The sequence below is a fragment of the Scyliorhinus canicula genome, chromosome 9 (assembly GCF_902713615.1).
Source record: "Scyliorhinus canicula chromosome 9, sScyCan1.1, whole genome shotgun sequence".
NCBI lineage: Eukaryota > Metazoa > Chordata > Chondrichthyes > Carcharhiniformes > Scyliorhinidae > Scyliorhinus > Scyliorhinus canicula.
Window position 1 is genome coordinate 142,142,013 of NC_052154.1, and position 18,850 is coordinate 142,160,862.

General features: G+C 47.6%; 1 protein-coding gene across 4 annotated transcripts in view; it reads left to right on the top strand.

The window, feature by feature from the left end:
• ush1c (Usher syndrome 1C) overlaps positions 1-18,850 on the top strand; it is a 352,756-nt gene that overhangs the window by 305,924 nt on the left and 27,982 nt on the right. For all 4 annotated transcript variants that reach the window (XM_038807797.1, XM_038807794.1, XM_038807795.1 and 1 more), the window contains one exon: positions 14,555-14,664. In XM_038807797.1, coding sequence (XP_038663725.1) covers positions 14,555-14,664 — 110 coding nt within the window. The remainder of the gene's footprint in view (positions 1-14,554; positions 14,665-18,850) is intronic.

The window sequence follows — 18,850 nt, forward strand, 5'->3', positions numbered from 1 at the left end:
CTTCCAATGGCAGATCCAGCTCGTGATCCCACCCTCCTTCCCTGATTGGTAGAGGAACCCGTATGTGTGAATGTAATGCCATGGCTCAGTTAAAGATCCCTGGCAAAGGGCACTGGGCACTTTCCCAGGTTCCTGGCCCACTGATGGTCCAGCCATCTCAACATGGACTCAATTCAGATTGTTCCACTGAGGAAATGGATGCAAAGCTGGGGTGACAGTGTGAGACAAGGGGACCAAAAGTTTACTTGATAAGTTGGAAGCACGGGCAAAGAGGCAGACATATTCACTTGAAGAACTAAGAAGTAACAAAGTGGAAAAGTGATAGGATATTCAAACCCATCAGACCAATCCACTGAATGGCTTGTCAGGGTAATTCTCACAGCTTAGGACAGGATAACACACAATTATTTGATAGTTTTCTGCATATTTAGACCAGTTGCAGGGACATTTTCTGTTGGAACACTAGCATCCGTGTCATCATGACAGGTGGCCTTGAGAAAGACTTTTCCACAGCACATTTTGGGTGAATTGTGAGCCTCAATAAAGACTATTATAATTGCTTTCCAGACACGACTTTGAGAGGATTAGTTCTGTTTTTGTCATTGGTGGGCAATCACTATTGTTATGATGGCAGAGAACAGTACAATTGGTTTTAATACTCTGGGTTAGGAAGGAGAAAGATTTCTGGTCTTGATCCCTATCAAAGTCCAAATGCATTTGTACATCAGATCAGGCTCAACAATGTTGTCCCTGTTGTCAAATCGTCTGCTGATACTGGTAGTCAGGGATCATGCATGGATAATGGGAAACACACTAGAGTTCCCACCCTGGAATGGGAAACAAACCTGCGCATGTAGAGCCGGGCAGGCTGTAGTCTTTCTTATGCTTGTAAACTGTAAATAAAACTACCTTCTTGTGACTACCTTCTCTAAGTCTCCTCAGCATGATCCCCAGGGGATGAGCTACAGACAAATGACTGCACACTTTGGAGCTGTAGTCCACCAAATAATTAATAATGAAGAACAGGGTACTGTATGTAAGATATTGCATTAAAAGGGATAACAAGTTGGACTCGACTTAGAGACAGTCTTTCAGTCTTCAGAATCTGTCATGGTATTATCAGTTTCTAATTTATTTTGATGTTGGGGGAACAGCTGGGAGAGATAGTCTTACAAGTAATGGAACCAGGCCTGTATAAAATGTCAGAGCAATACACGGTGTGTTAATTTGCATATTTAGTGAACAGTAATAGTAGCTATTATATTTATACATAATTAATTGTTTTGTAAAATGGTATAACGTACAGATTGTTTTCAAGAAGTCTGCATTCCCTTAAATAATATATTTTCCAAGCGCTCATGTTTGTACACGTGATGATACTCTCGCTGGACCCATGTCAGATGGCGCAGTTGTCACAATTTGCTGATAGATTGAAGAGGTGAAAAGCGAAGCAAAGTGCAAAACAGTACAATTGTCCCCCCAAAGGACTTTGAGCTCATAGCATGGAATGCCTCTATTAAAGAAGCCTCCGTTCACAGAATTTATGTTAGAATGTGATGGGCTAAACCATTGTAAATAACTTTCTATAAATTATGTAATTTTAAACTATGAAATCTTAAAATTATAAAAATTGACTAATAGAATTGACAGATTATCAATACAATTCTTACAATGTTATTGCAATCTACAAAATTTGAATTTATGGATATGTATAAGGTTGCACAATATTGCAATATTATCAATGATCGTGTTATGCAGATGAAAGGTTGAGGTCATTCATGAAGCCTGGCAACATTCCAACAGGAAAATGCTAGGCTATGTTAAGCAGTAGAGAAACTGCTTGAAGGTCGTTTAAGTATTAGTGCGTATTGTGGTCACCATGGGAGTAACGGATGTTGATGTCTGTATCTGATTTTAGTCAGTGAGGATATTTACAGTGAAACAAGACTAATAATAGTCCTGAAATGAAAGATTTTCATTTATGGTAAAGTTATTGTTGGCAGTTTACCAGGCAATAGAGGATATTAGCTTCAAAAATATCTGTTGGTTTAGGACCGTCACTAATCTTGTATTGTGCAATCTCCCAGTTTTCATCCTAATATATATCATGTGATAGATGTTGGCATTTATTTTTATTTGGAGGCGCTATGGGAAACATTCACGTAGCATCAGTTTCTGGCACACGTTGAGTGGTGCCATTGCAAATAAGGACCTCGGGTTTGATCTGCATGAAGGCTGAGGATGCTGGTCAGGCATCGCAGAGCAGACAGGAAATTTTTTCACACAGAGGATGGTGAGCATCTGGAACAGGCTGCCAAAGGCAGTGGTAGAGACGGGTACAATTTTTTCCCTTAAAAAGCAGTTAGACAGTTACATGAGCAGGGTGGGTATAGAAGGATATGGGCCAAATGCGGGCAAGTGGGACTAGCTTAGTGATAGAAACTGGATGGCATGGACAAGCTGGGCCGAAAGGCCTGTTTCCATGCTGTAAACATCTATGACTCTATGATTCTAGTGGTAAGCAGGTCCACTTGACCTGGGTGGGAAACAAACCTGAGCAGGTGAAGCCGGGCAGGCTGTGGTCTTCCTTATTTTTGTAAACTAGAAAAAAAACTACCTTTTTTGTAGCTTCCCTCAGCAGTCCCTTTTAAGGTCTGCTAGTTATCCCACTGAAGACCTGGAACAATGCAAGTAGAAGGAGAATGTACAGTACAAATCTCTACCCAGTTGATGACCAATATTTATTGGAGCTCTATTAACATTTGCATTTGCAGGGCAACTAACATGTGTTTCAACTAACACGTGAACACCCATGTTACTGACTTCCAATTCGTCAGCGATGTGGGGGTGGGGGCACTAGAGATAATGACCTAGGAGTTATTATTAACATTTCATAGTACTGGAGGGTATCCTAAGCAACTTTCTGTATTAGAATGAAACTAATACTTTATTGATTTCTTGTTCATATATCAATGATACATAAATATCACGGGCTGGAGTCTCTCTCCCCCCCCCCCCCCCCCCCCCCCCCCCCCCCCCTCCCCCCGCGATGCCGAAATCGAGTTCGGCAAAGAGTCGGAGAATCCGTTTTGACACCAATATCAGGAGCGCCGCCGGTTTTTGTATTCTCCACCCCCTAAAAGGTGACATACTCTAGGCGTACACCACTGATTATCCACGGCCTCAGGCCATTGCCTGAGGACCGCCCCGCGATGCTCCATCCCCGATCAGCCGAGTTCCCGACTGCATGGGTTACATGAGCTCACACCGTCCGGGTACCTCACGTGGCGGCTGAGGGCTTAGTCCAGCGCTGCCACAGTCAGGGGAGGGCTTCATTCGGGGCTGGGCACTGTGGGCGGGCGGTCTGGGGCTCGCGAGCGTCCGAAGGGGGGCACTACTTTTGCAATCCGTGTCCGTGGGCTGAGACCGCCATGAAGCACAGTACAGCCGCTACAGGCCACCGCCATGTACATGGGCGGCCATTGAACCGGAAATGCTCAGGGCCTTATTGGCAACCAGAGCTACGAGCTCTACGCTGTCTCCCTGCTAGCCTCCAGCAAAACAATGAATCGGTGGCTGTTTTGCTTCAGTTTTCCTGGCGTAAAAGACTACCGTTTTCACGCCGGCGTGGGGACTTAGTCTCCAAAACGGAGAATCCAGACCCACATTTATTAATCCACATTTACTTGGTGGAAAACTTATTAACTTGCAAGACTGGAAAAAGGTTAGGAGAAGTTTCTTTCCTTTAAGTTGTTGAAACAAAGAATGCTTTGGCACAGTATGCAATTGAGGTAAAGTCCATTGCATTCTTAAGAATATTAGAAGTGAAGTTAACTGTTTAGTCTTTTAAGCCATTCAGTTGTATCATGGTTGATCTGTACCTCAAACTGATTTATCCATCTTTGCTCCATATCCCTTGTTACCCTTACCGAATAAAAAAATCTACCTCAAACTTGAAACTTTCAACTTACTCCTGCTAAAGGAAAGTGTATAAAGTAGAGGGAAAAAAAGCTAGATCAGGACATTAGGATTAATTTTGAATTGCTCTAGCAGAGAGCTGACACATGCATAATGAATCAAATGGCCTTCTATGCATAAAATGAGAAGAGACTTGCCTTTCTCTGACTATCATTTCCTCTCTCCTACCTCAGGCAATTTTTGCTTGCTAATTTTAATTCAACTGTTTCACTTCAAAATGGTGGTTAGGACTAACCTATGGAGTCTGTCCTGTCCATTTGATTTTCCTCTTCCAGTCTACCACTCAAGAAGGGTCCAAGGTGCCGACTGGTCTTCTGCAAGATTGCTGTTATGACCTGCCGTGCTAGCAACTCATGGAAGAACAGATAGGAATATACATTGGGAATTATCACTTGAATAATTTATGGAAAAAATAAGTAAGGAAGTTTCTAATGATGTGTCATCTAGTGAGTTATTCAGTATTTTTTTTTCCTTGCATTCTTTATAAGAAAGATGAAATGGTGCAATGAAAAATAATTTCTTTGTCAGCTTTACAAATTTTCCTACTTTTCCTCATTTGAGGACCTTAGGCTATGGTTCCAGGCTAAATAGTGACTGCCAACGACTATTTACAAATGTGGCACATTCAAACGAGATCTGTTCCACCCTCATCTAATCTTCACAGACATGGGGCTGGATTCTCCAATTTTGGGGCTATGTCCGGAGGATCCGTGGCGTTTTATGTGGGAAAAATTGGCGCGGCCTCCAAACGGTGAGTGGCAAGCAGCCATGCCATGTAAAACGCACGGCTTCCCGATATGAACGGCTGGAGAATTGCCAGGTCCGTGGCTACGCAAGCGCACGGCGATGACCTGCAACATGGCACCGGCCTTGCGCGGACTCGACCTGCCACATAGTGCCCCCCTGGACAACCCCGAGCCAACCCCCACCAGTCCCCCCCCCCCCGCAGCCCTTGCCGAAGCCTCCCCCCACCGCCCCCAGCCAGCAGCAAATCCCGCTAGATTGTTGTGGGCGCTGGACACAGTCCGCAGCCGCCATGCCGGGTTCCCGATCGTGAGTCAACCGCGCGGGTCAACTCGGCCTATCGAGGCGGAGCATCGGGGGAGGGCCTTCAGGTAACGCTTTGAGGCCGTCCCAACGGCGTGTGGCATCCTCGTCAATGACTCCATTTTGGAGGGGGCAAAGCATTCGAAAACAGCCGCCGCCCCCGATTCCATTGTAAAAAGGTATTCTCCGTCCGATCGCCGATTACAAAATCGGCGCCGGGCAATGGAGAATCCTGTCCATGTACTTTCCAACAGGTGTCAGCGGATAGTGCACACAAACAGACTATTTGGCTATTTTATTTTATCTTCACCAAACCAAGCATACTGAGGCCACTTTCTACCTGTTATCATTAAGTATTCTTATCAGCAAAGTCTTTTTTCAAGTTAGGGTGCAGTTACAATAAAGAGGCTGAATTAATCTCTGAGGAAACGAACTTGCAACTCGATTCTCTGCCCCGGGCAGGTTAATGCAACCTGGATGGTATTGATTTTGATGAAACCGAGGTAGTCTTGGTTTTGGACACAAGGGAGATTTTATTAATTATGAGGCAGTAATTTAGAGACGGTAAACTATTCATTATTTTCTTATGAGCAGTTATTGTCGCATAACATCTATTGTATTACATTAGTGCTATTTATTCACTTGCTCATCTATTATTCAATAGAGCCATGTATCAATTAAAGCTTAAAGTAAGGTCTGAAATGTTGCTATCCCACTTCTCAAAGGTGTGAGAAAAATCCTGTGGATGCATGGGAAATTTCTATTCATTAAAAAATAAAAGTTTCTTTTGATTATTCTGGGCACATTATTAAATGGTCATTTAGATGCCAGGCCCTTGAAGATACTGACATGATTGAAAGGAGATAAGCCTTGCCTGTGAGAGGAATATATGAAATATGAGATTAGATTTTGAGTTCTGAGCAACCGCTGAGTGAAAATGCTTCTCAGATTCTCAGTGAAGAGATCAGGAAGATTGTGAAGCCCATGCCAACTTTAAGTTGCGCAAGGGAACCATCCACCCAAAATAGACATCATCCTTGTTCAACTGATTCAGGTTGGCGCAATATCATGAGACCTGAATGCCACATGGCCGTAAACAAATTAAATTCTAGGTGAGGTCACACTGGCTGAAGAGTGGGCCTGGACTGGTAGCAAAATAGTGTATAACTTGTCTGCGGTCTCCTCAGCAGTGTCCCTGGTATAACTAGTTAGAAACATCGAAAACAGAAGCAGCAGGAGGCCATTCGGCCCTTCGAGCCTACTCCACCATTCATTATGATCATGGCTAATCATCCATTACAGTAGCCTAATCCTGCTTTCCCCCATATCCTTTGATCCCCTTCACCTAAGTGCTATATCTAATTGCTTCTTGAAAACATACACAGTGGGATTCTCCGCAGGCAGGCTTCTCCATTGCACTGGCAGTGCACCCACGCCTGTGGGTGGGGTGTGGGGCGGCAACAATGGGAAATCCCATTGGCAGGTAACGGGAATAGAGAATCACGCTGCCAGTGAGGGCACTAATTTGGCGATTGGAGTGAACCATGCACATCGTCATGGGCATTCCCGGCCCAATGTCCTGCCCATCCTTGCCCTCCCCGCATCCCCCTTGTCGTTCAGCCTCCTCATTCCAGAACGGTTCAGACTCCTGAACCGCATCTTCAGGAAGCACCGCTCGATCACGCCCCTAGTCACCACATTGCCGTAATTCTAGAGGGTCTCCGCGTCAGTCTAAGGCCTCTGGATAGGCATCATCAGCCATGACCGCGGTTTATAACTCCTGACAACAGGAGTCAATTCCTCAGCCAGGGGGTGTGCCTCAATTGAATCAAGGACCATCGAGTGGGCGATGATGAAGGCATCATGCACACTGCAAGTATCGGGTGCAGACGTGCATGATGTGCATCTCATGATCACACACAGCTACACGGTCATCGAGTGGGATCCCTTTTGGTTTTTGAAGACCTCCCTGTCATGAGCCGGTGCTCATAGGACGGCATGCTTCCCATCGATCACCCCTTGGACCTGGGGCATATCGGCGACGGCGGCGAACCCCGCACACGGTCATCCTGGTGGGCTCAGTCCACATTGAATTTGATGTATTGTGGTGACCGGGTACATAAGGCCTCCTTGACGGTGACCTGTGCAACGAGGTATGTGAGATCCCAGTAGGGTCTCCATTTGGTGGCTGGAAGGTCACCGTGGCGTAAATGTTCAGGGCAACCGTCACCTTGAAGGCCACCGGGACTGGGTGTCCTCCCCCATACCCCCACGGTGCCAGGTGCGCCATGATCCGGTAGATATGCTGGATGGTCTGCTGCTTCATGGTCCTCCCAGAGCAGCTCCAGCTCATACAGCCTCAGTGTACCCGCAGGGCTGTGGTAGCCAGGATGAGGACCACCATCCCAGTTAGATTCCAATATCCAATGCCTGCAGGGGGTGAAAGGCAGATATGTTAGCATGGTGCATACCCTCATGCCCAACCAGCTCCACAGGGCTACAGGGTAGCCCCAACCTGCACTGCAACCCCTGTCCCCACATGTCCCCCTCACCACCCCCACCCCCATCCCCTCACCCACCCCTGGCCATTCCCCAGCACCTTGTTGATGCCCGGCCCCATGGAGACCTCTGGCCCTGGCATCCATCCCTGCTGCCAGGGGTACCATTGGCTGGTACTACCAATGCCAGTGGTACACTCCGGAGCCCCTTCCGGTGCCTTCCAGCAGGGGCTACTGTGGCCATTGCCCTTGGGTGGACAGGAAGCATGCCATCCTATGAGCACCAGCCCATGACAGGGAAGTCTGCAAAAACCAAAAGGGGTTCCACTCGCTGATTGTGCAGCTGTTGTGTGATCATGAGATGCACATCATGCACGTCTGCTCAGCCGATGGGTGGCGGGGTGGAGGGCGGCAGCTGGCGTGAGGGTTGTTGGGGTGGGAGCTGAAGTGCTGGGTTGGGGGCTGGAGTGCGGGGTTGCTGGGGTGTAGGGTGGAGCCTGGGGTGCAGGGTTGAGGGCAATATACAGCCGGTGTCACTCTGCACAATCACAGGCCATGTTGGGCAGTCAATAGTGTTCACAGCAAGATGGCTGCCTTGCAGGCCGCGGCATTTGTGGTCCATGCCTGGACGTCCAGTCCTGTTAGGGGGGTCACCCCGACCCCACGGCTCTCGCCCTGGTGACCCCCGCTGCTCCTGCCCGGGCCTGGCAGAGGCCCTACTCCCCCACAGCCAGCCCTGCCAGTGGCAGAACTGGCAGCCCAGGGTCGTGCCTCTGCATGTCATATCTCCTCTCCCTCAGCAACCACGTCGCCTTTTTTCCAATTTTTAAAACCACAAGTGAAACTCACCATTGGTAATTCCTACTGGTGGAGGCGGAGCATCGCGGAGGCCCCAGAGCATACTGGATCAGACTTCTAATGATGTGCGAACGGTGTTTACTGTACATGCAGAGTAGACGCATTGACGCCGCTGTTGAAGCGCCGGGGCATGGCATTCTGTCGGGCGCCTGGCACCGGCCACGAATTTGGCCTCATGACCGATTCTCCAGCCAATCACCATTCCCGATTCCAGCGGCGGCCAATGGAGAAGCCACATCCCTTGTCTTCCTTCTGTTACTGACCATCACAGCATCCACTTGTCCATAATGCAAAATCCAAAGCTACCACAACATAAACATTCCAAACAAAATGTACAATCAAACCGTGCCACGTCACAATAAATTGTCAACTAATCATCCTTTTGTGTTCCTGCAATGTATGTCTTGCACATGCCTTTGCCTGTCATAGTGCTCCCTGGCAAAGTTACCCCAGTGGTTAAAAAATGGCTGGTAGAATGCTGATGATTTTTGGTGAAGACTGCAAATGGCCTTGCAGGACAACCTTGAGCAGCTCTTGTCCTGGAGGGTCTCAGACTGTGTCAACTGATATCAGCAGTTATGAACAGGTACAGAGAATAATTTAAATGGTTAATGCAATTTTGGCTATATGTTTAGAGGATTAGAGTACAAAGCGATAGAGGCCATGTTTCAGCAGATCCCTAATTAGAGCACTCCTGATGTACTATAAGCAGTTCTGGACAACATGGCAAGAATTTTATGCGTGATATGCATGGACAGTGAGCAGGACCAGAAGCAGCCTTGTTTCCCAGTTCCGCCCATGATCCTGGAAAGATCGCAATATTACACTAGCTGACCAATTAAGGGCAGGCCAGCGTGAAACACGTCCAGATTTGGTCAGCGAAGTTGCCAGGGCCAGAGGCGCAGTGGCCGGTGAGTCCAATGGTGACCCAACGAGACATTTAAAAGCGGCTGCCCGAGACCGCCGAATACATAGGAGGATGTAGATGGAGGTCTGCATCATGGCAGCAGCACCCAGCAGACACTCCAGTTGGGAGTGCGCCTCCGGTGGACATCAAGCCCCCCATTTCTTGGATAACTGCTTGTGGAGGCAGTGAGTGTCAGGTGGAACATTCTAATATTGCAGGTGGGCAAGAAGAGGTAACCCCACCACACCAAGAAGGTCTGGGCAGTGTGGTGATTATATATCTGTGTAGATGCAATACAGCTGGGGCAGCAGGGTAGCATGGTGGTTAGCATAAATGCTTCACAGCTCCAGGGTCCCAGGTTCAATTCCCGGCAGGGTCACTGTCTGTGTGGAGTCTGCATGTCCTCCCCCTGTGTGCGTGGGTTTCCTCCGGGTGCTCCGGTTTCCTCCCACAGTCCAAAGATGTGCGGGTTAGGTGGATTGGCCAGGCTAAATTGCCCGTAGTGTCCTAATAAAAGTAAGGTTAAGGGGGGGGGGTTGTTGGGTTATGGGTATAGGGTGGATACGTGGGTTTGAGTAGGGTGATCATTGCTCGGCACAACATTGAGGGCCGAAGGGCCTGTTCTGTGCTGTACTGTTCTATGTAACTGAGCAAGCACTAGAGGGAGCACGGGAGAGATATAAATACAGACGAACAGGAAGTCAGGGCACACTTCACAGAACGGGAGCTGGTAGCAAGACATAGACAAGCAGCATTGATGTAACTTTAAGTTAAGCACGGAAGAGAGAACGAACTTACAATAAAGCATCTACTTCAACTTTAAGACTACGAGCTTTATTAAGACACAAGGAACAACACAGGCAGAGGTGGCAGCTGAGGTCAGTGGACACAAATTGGTCTGCAACACATGGATTACTTGCCGTAAAAGGTTTTATGATATTTTGCTCTTAACAAGGGTGAGTGCTGAGTTGGCATGGTCCAGTATGGAAAAATGTGGAAGAGTGCCCATCCTTAGTAGCACTCAAGGGTGTAGGAATCAGAGTCTCAGAACACACCTCTGCCCTGTGCGTCAAGGCTGGGAGAAAAGATGGGAAGCCCTGGGTTCATCTAAGGGTCAGGTTGCAAAGGTGTTTGGAAAATCCACATGGTTCAAGTGAGTGAGGTGTACGTGGGGGTGTGGGGAAACAGGATATGATGTTGTAGGTGGAAGGTTTAATACTGAATGGAGCTTTACAAGAGAAAAGTCACCACAACAATGGTGGTGGGGTGGCAAACCTAGCTATTCTCATCAGCTATGAGCACGAAGCCCTGTAGGTGGAATGCAAGCAACAGGATCATTCAATCATAGACAGGCTGGAGTCTCTGAGGAAGTTAAGAGTACAGTGGGCAGAATTGGGACAGGCGAAGAGGGAAAAGAATATGGGGCGTCTCATTCCTCATAAGGATTTCTGAGAAACAGTGTCCAGAAATTCACCAATCAATAAGCTACTGTGATGCCATTTATATCACTGGCACATGGCTGCATAGCATGGGTATTGACTGTGATGAGTAACGGTACTGACTGATTATTTTCCTCCATCAGATGAGCCATCCTCCGGAACCAGCCCAGATGTTGGATGCACCTGCATCATGCCTCTCTCCTCATCAAGCACCAGTGCATTTCATTTTTTTTCATTTCATTTTCATTTCAGTGCAGATACTAGCACATGGTTGGGCAGTAACACATTGTATCAGGTGGTAGTGTACAGTGGTGAGGGCACATCACACTCATATGAGCAGATTGTGGAGTCAGGGAGTGCCCAGGGTAATCGGAGGATTACTGGAGACCAGAGCCAAGCTGAGTCCCAGGCAGGTGATAAGCCCCTGGAATTGTCCACCAGGCAGCAGATGCTGGATGTCCAGGGGGATGCATGGTGCGATCTGGCAGTGATCCATATGGAGCATGAGTTCTGCGTTGACCCTGAGCTGAGCTATGAGCACTAAGCCTCATTCACTGAGATATTGGCGACTCTCACGGATACGCAGCTCCAGGAGCAGAATCAGCGATTCCTGAGGTTGTGGTCAGACCTGCAAGCCCTCTCACACAATGACCTCAGGAGGTCACTGCCAGTGTGGAAGATGGATGTGGCAACAGTCTCTCAGCTAGGTGCCCATGCATCAGTGGTGAGCAACGAGGTACTTACATACCTCACACTGGCAGACAAGCTGCCTGTCATGTCTGTGGACTCTTCTCATGCCACCCAGGATGAGGACAGCAGCTCCTCTACCCATCTGCCAGTCACTACACAATTGTCAGAATCTGTGATGACTCAAGAGTGCCCAACCATGTTGCTGTGTGCACCCTCTCAGGTGGAGCCTGCTCAGGCCCTGCCGTCCAGAGGATGACTGGCAAGGTCATCTGGGCCAATAAGTCAGCAGAGTCAGTAATCTGCCTCTAATGCGACTGTCAGTGAGAGCCGGGGGACACCTGCACACGTAGGTTTAAAGCACAGTGAACACAGCAATGGGTTTGCACAGGTGTCTTTTGGGTTTTTTCAGTATCACGTGTGTAATGTTCTTTGATTGGACTGATGCGGAATCTCAATATGGCCGTGTGAACAAAGAACATTCAATTTTGTTTTATAAACAAAGTTATTTATTACTCAAACTGCACTAACGAATAACTAAAATGTCTAAAATGAATACGGTTGGAAATAAATGTCTAACACTAACTTACACTAAGATACTCCAGAGCTATTCTCATATGCGACTGCTAAAAACTCCTAACAAACACCTTCCGATGGAACACATGGTGCATCCGTGTCCCGGGTCAGCATACTCGCCCCACCTACTGGTCGGATGATAGAACTGCAACAGTAAAACATATAACTTACCTATAATACACATTCAGATGATAATGAACCACTCATATTATATACAGATGATAGTCTACCTCTCTTCGCAACGTGCAGTTAATGCTGTCAAGCATATTTTTGATTTCATGTCTTAAATGTCATGAAGATGAATGACAACTTTGCTCACAAGCCCTGAGTGTAATCAATGGGTCTTGGCCTCATCAGTGCCAAGTGAAAGATGGTTGTGCAGCAAATTTTACTGCCAAGGCAGTGGTGCGACAGTGAGTTCATGACATGGTTTTATTTGAAATTTTTGAGAAGGAGGAGGTGCTCAGATGGAAGGCAAGCCATAATGCCTAGCTACAGGAGCGCTGAATCATGGCCTTCCTGGTGTCCCTGCCTCTCTGAAGGTTTCTCATATCTGGCTCCTCATACTCACCATGTGTCTGCCCGGGGTCCACATCTGAGTTATCATTGGATTCCTCCTCTGAAGCGACTGCACCTGCCTTAGTGATCTCTTGGTCCAAGACTATACAGATTAAAAGATTAAAACACACAACTGTGATGAGCGACACTCACTCTGAGCAGATATTGCAGCGCCCCCACCACCACCAAGCGGTCTGGCGTCGGAACATCATTTTAAACAGACCTATTGTCCTCTCCACCACCACCTTGTGGAAGCATGACAGCGATTGTAGCCTTCCTCTGCCTCTGTCCTCGGGTGCCTGAGAGGCATAATGATCCACCTTTCAAAGGATAGGTTCCGTCACCCCATCACCGTGATGAGCTGGAGCCACAAGCAGCCTTGGCACTTGTGAGCAGTAGAGTACATGGGCATTGTGGGAACTGCCAGGGTATTCTCGCACAAACCTGTAGAATCTGTGTCTTATGCTCGCATTCAATTTGAATAGTCATGAAGTGATGTCCCTTCCTATTGACAAAGATGCCTGACTGGTCAGCTGTCTTGATGGCCACATGGGTGAACTCAATGGCACCTTGGATGTGGGGAAGCCCTGAAATTGCCGCAAAGCCTCTTGCTCACTCAGCCTGGCTGGCTTGGTCCATCCTCAAATGGATGAATTTGTTTACCTGCCTGAACAAAATATTAGTCACCAGCTTGATACATCTCTGCACAGCTAACTGAGAGACTCTGCAAAGATCACCCATTGGCCCCTGGAAGGATCTGGAGGCATAAAGGTTCAAGGTTACAGTGACATTGGGTGGTCATCCATACAGTTGGAAGCTATCACCTGGCAGTTGGTTGTCACAGCTTCCCTTGAAAGGCGACGCCTCCAGCAACACTGGACGTTGGTCATTTTGAGGTGGTTAGATCACTGCCTGTAGACCTTGGCAACTGGATAGTGGTGTCTTCTGTGGGCCTGCCCTCCTTGCTCTCCCTGCTAGCCTTGAGCACCATGTGCCTGCTTCTCTCCTCTGAGGTGATACGTGCGACCACCTGGCCTCCTATTATTGTGGCCCCTCTATTCCTCCTCAGGGGAGGTGCTGCCTGGTAAATACACAATACCCATCTGCTGAAATGCTAATGGGCATGACTTGTGCACTGTAGATGCCATGGGTTGGAAATCTCAGAGAGATGTTACAAGACTGAAGTGTCCTGAGAAGTCCAAACGATTTGCACAAACCTCAAAAGAAAGCAGTGAAAATGTTCACAAAACTTGAGTATAAATCCAAACCAAACTCTCAGTAACTTCTACCAACTTAGTCTGCCTTTGTTCCTGTCTCCTTTTATCCCACCCTTGGACACAGATTGTCCGCTTGTCCATGTTGCCCATGCTCTGACCTAAAAATTGCATGGGCAATGTAAAATCCAGGTTAATTAATGTTTAAATCATTTAAAGCCTTCTTAATTACTGGCGCCCACCGACTGGATAATTGCGCAAGTGCACAATGACATTGGGATGCGTGCCTGACTCCTTGCATAATTTTGTGTGCTACCAGGTCGGGCGTGTGCCAAAATGTGGACTTAAAATTCTGGCCCACATCTTAAGGAAGATTTACTGAACTCGGAAAGGGAGCAGATAAATTTACCAGAATAATATCTGGATTACACAAGCTACTATTTGCTGGAATTTAAGGGGTGGCTTGATTGATGTTTTCAAGATCTTAAGTACAATATGTTGTATAAGTTGAAATAAAGTACGGTCCCCTGTTCAGGAGCCTATGACTCGGGATGTACCAGTAGTCAAAAAATTAGAGCTAGACCTTTAGAAGTCAATTTAATAAATACTTATACAAGCAAAAGATGTGAGAAGTTTGGATCTCTCTTCCAAAAATGGCAATTGATGCTAGGTCCATTGGTAGATTTTTGTTAACCAAAGGGCTTTGGAGATGTATGTCACATATTAGCCATGATTTTGTTGAATGGTGGAACAGGCTCAAGGGACTAAATGGTCTAATTGTTTCTTCTTTAGGTGGAATTGTGAAGGGTGACCAAATAATGGCTGTCAATGGAAAGATTCTCACTGATGCCACTCTACATGAAGCCCAAACGACAGTGGCAAAGTCTTGGAATAGTGGTGGTGTAAGTATCCTTATCCTTCATAGAGTTATTTAGTGTGTACCAAAAAGCTACCCAGTAACGAAGGGACAGCATGTGGCACAGTGGTTAGCACTGGGACTACGGCGCTGGAGACCTGGGTTAGAATCCCGGCCCTGGATCACTGTCTGTGTGGAGTTTGCACATTCTCCCCATGTCTGCGTAACCCAAAGATGTGCTGGTTAGGTGGATTGACCATGCTAAATTGCCCCTTAATTGGAAAAGAAAAGTAATTGGATACTCTAAATTTATTTTGGAAAAGCTGTCCAGTAACGTGTCTAACAAAAGAGCAAATTGGATCCAATGAAATTAACTTCAGTCACAAAATTCATTATTTTCATCCCTTTCCCCCAGAAAAATCTCACATCATCGATGGATGTAGTTAATTTTCAGTAATAGCACTCAGGTCTGTCTGACCACTGCTGTGTTATCTGAGTTGGTCTAACATCGACTGCAACTGGATGCAGTGAGACTGGAATCAGACTTCTGACACAGGACATGGTCCTACACTGTTTTATTGAACTTGCTTGTTGCTGTACATAATCTGCTGTGGGTTGACACTCTATTAATCTAAACTGATAACTTTAGACTGGCTTGACCAGACTAGCTCTCTGTCACATGGAGAAGGTGCTCATGGCTTTGTGCACTCTAACTATCTCTGTAGCTGTATCCAGTGAAAAGAGAGAGAGTCTTAATGCCTCATGTGTTTTATAATGGTAGTGTCCTGTCTGGCAATTGGTTGTTCTGTGTCGTCTGTGTTCATTGGTTATCCTGTGTGTCAATCACTGCCTGTCTATATCTCATTATATCCATGAGTGGATATTATGACAACCACCATGTATTTTGAACCCTCTACTGCCCGTCTTGTGACACTGTTTCTCTAACATCCAATTGTGGGTTAGCTGCAGCTGAGCACTGGAAAGACCATTGCCATTGCATTAACCATTTGCCACAAACTCCATATTCAATCATTGGTTCAAATCCCTTTCGGAGCCACTATTCCAGATTGTTTGCAACTTAAGCATCTTATTTCATGAAATGTTGAGCTTCTAAACCTTTATCTTTCTCAATCACAAACATTACCTGCTTCTGCCTCCAAACATAGAACAGTACAGCACAGAACAGGCCCTTCGGCCCTCGATGTTGTGCCGAGCCATGATCACCCTACTCAAACCCACGTATCCACCCTATACCCGTAACCGAAACAAAACCCCCCCCCCCCTTAACCTTACTTTTTAGGACACTACGGGCAATTTATCATGGCCAATCCACCTAACCCGCACATCTTTGGACTGTGGAAGGAAACCAGAGCACCCGGAGGAAACCCACGCACACACGGGGAGGACGTGCAGACTCCGCACAGACAGTGACCCAGCCGGGAATCGAACCTGGGACCCTGGAGCTGTGAAGCCTTTACTATTCATATCGGGCAGCAGGTAGCACAGTGGTTAGCACAGTTGCTTCACAGCTCCAGGGTCCCACGTTGATTCCTGGCTTGGGTCACTGTCTGTGCGGAGTCTGCACGTTCTCCCCATGTCTGCGTGGGTTTCCTACGGGTGCTCCGGTTTCCCCCCACAGACCAAAGATGTGCAGGTTAAGTGGATTGGATTAATGTCCAAAAAGGTTGGATTGGGGTACGGGAATAGGGTGGAGGTGTGGGTTTATATAGGGTGATCTTTCCATGGGTCTGTGCAGACTCGATGGGCTGAAAGGCCTCCGTCTGCACTGTAAATTCTATTATATATCCTTAGCCAACATATTCCTACTCACCCTTCACTGGCATTGGCTTATATTCCCCAATGTCCCGTAACACAAATTTCTTAAACCAAATGTTTTGTCACCCATCCTAATGTCTCCTTGTTTAGCTCACTGTCTCTTTTTACCATAAGGTGAAGCATGTTGGGATGCTTTTCTATACAAAGGCCATAAACATGCAAATTGTTATTGGCCTGGATTTTGTGGTGGAAGTCATTATTAGACTATCAGCAGTCCCTGTTATTAAGGAGAAAATCAGACAGCAACTTCCAGCTTCTATATGTGTGCAACTAAACGCAGGAATATTTTGAGGGTTTTGTTCCAATTAAGGGGCAATTTATCATGGCCAATTCACCTATCTTGCATATATTTTTGGGTTCTGGGGATACTCTCGAATTGTACTCAAAATATATCTTTAAGGGCAGCACGGTGGCGCAGTGGTAGCACTGCTGCCTCGCAGCACCGAGGTCCCAGGTTCGATCCCAGCTCTGGGTCACTTTGTGTGGAGTTTGCACATTTTCCCCGTGTTTGCGTGGGATTCGCCCCCACAACCTAAAGATGTGCAGGGTAGGTGGATTAGCCACGCTAAATTGCCTCTTACTTGGAAAAAATGAATTGGGTACTCTAAATTTATTTTAAAAAAGAGATAAATCACTTGCCCTGTTCACGCTGGTCGCAATCCCTTGCAGATTATTCTGTTCTGATTCAGATTCCCAATGACCACATTGCCAGTCAAAAGCCACAAGAGCTTTTGGGCAAAACTCTGCATAATGAATGGTGAATGCCATTTATTTGCCACTGACTACACAATCTGGGTCAATATGTTTCCTGTGGAACCATGGCAGTTAGTAGGTTAGTTAGTAGATCTCCTTAGCACTTCCCATAACAAGCTGGATATAATGCTTAAGTTATAAATTATCAGGAGTATTCTAGCATGTAACATATTGCGCACTTCCACATTTCTTTGTTTCATATTCTCTATTTCCTTCGTGAGCTTCTGAAGTGACGTCTCTTTTCCACCCTTTTGTTCTCCATTGCTGTCACTCATTTTCCTTGCTGGCTGTCTGCATCATTCGGATGACTTTTTCCTTTCATTGTTTCCACCTAATTTATTCTGTCATTCCACCCTCCCCCATGCCATCCCTGACACCGTGTCTCTTCTGTGCAGCGCCGGCTTTAGGGTTGCTGGCGCCCCGGGCAAGCTGAACTTCGGCGCCCTTGGGGGGGCGGGGCCGGCGGGGCCGAGGAGGGGGGCGGGGCCGAGGAGGGGGCGAGGCCGAGGAGGGGGCGGACCCGAGGGGGGGGGGGCCGAGGAGGGGCGGACCCAAGGGGGGGCGGACCCGAGGAGGGGCGGACCCGCGGGGGGGCGGACCCGAGGGGGGCGGGGGGCGGACACGCGGGGGGGGCGGACACGCGGGGGGGGCGGGGCGGGGAGCGGGCGGACCCGAGGGCGGGGCGGCGGACCTGAGGGCGGGGCGGGGGGGCGGACGCGATGGCGGGGCGGGGGGGCGGAACCGAGGGGGGCGGGGGGGTACCGAGCGGGGGGGCGGACCCGAGGGCGGGGCGGGGGGGCTGTCCCGAGGGGGGCGGACCCGAGGGGGGCGGGGGGGACCGAGCGGGGGGGGCGGACCGAGCTGGGGGGCCGCCCTGGGGGCGAGCGGCCACCGCGCATGCGCTGGTTGGCACCGGCCCAACTGCGCATGCGCGGGACCCGAGTCTCTGGCGCCCCCGAGCACATGGCGCCCCGGGCGACAGCCCGAGTTGCCGGTGCCTTGAGTCGGCCCTGCTTCTGTGATCTGTAGATTTCCATCTCTGTGTGAATCTCACAGTATTCCCAGGTTGACAGACTGAATATCCATCCCTTGTTTTTTTTAAAAGCTTAATAGTGTGTACCTAAGGGTGAGAGGGAGCATGCAATGAGTTACTCATATCTACAATTGTTCTTGTCGACATTATTGATAGAGAAACATACTGGTCCAAGGGTTTTTTTTGTTGTATTTTCCCTGTGACTGCAAAAACAAAATTGATTTCAGTTTTGCTTTATTTGTGTATTAAGTGAAACACAGTGTGATGGAATAAAAGGCACAGATGGTGATAGAATAAAACGGTCTCTCTGACTAATGGGTTTTATTGAATTTCAGTTTTCAAAACCTCCAGTGCCATTAGGTAACTGATTACTTCAATATCCAGGTGATAAAGTGTATATAATGGCTTTATCTGGAAAATGAAGTAACTTGTATTTAAATAGTACTTTCAGCACTGGAAAACCTCAGAACACGATATACAATATATATATTTTTTTAAATGCATGACCAAGCTAAAGGAGATATTAGGAGGGATGGCTGAATGTTTGCTCAAAGAAGTGATTTTAAAGTAGTGCCTTAAAGAAGGAGAGAGGAAAATGGAACAGCAGAGG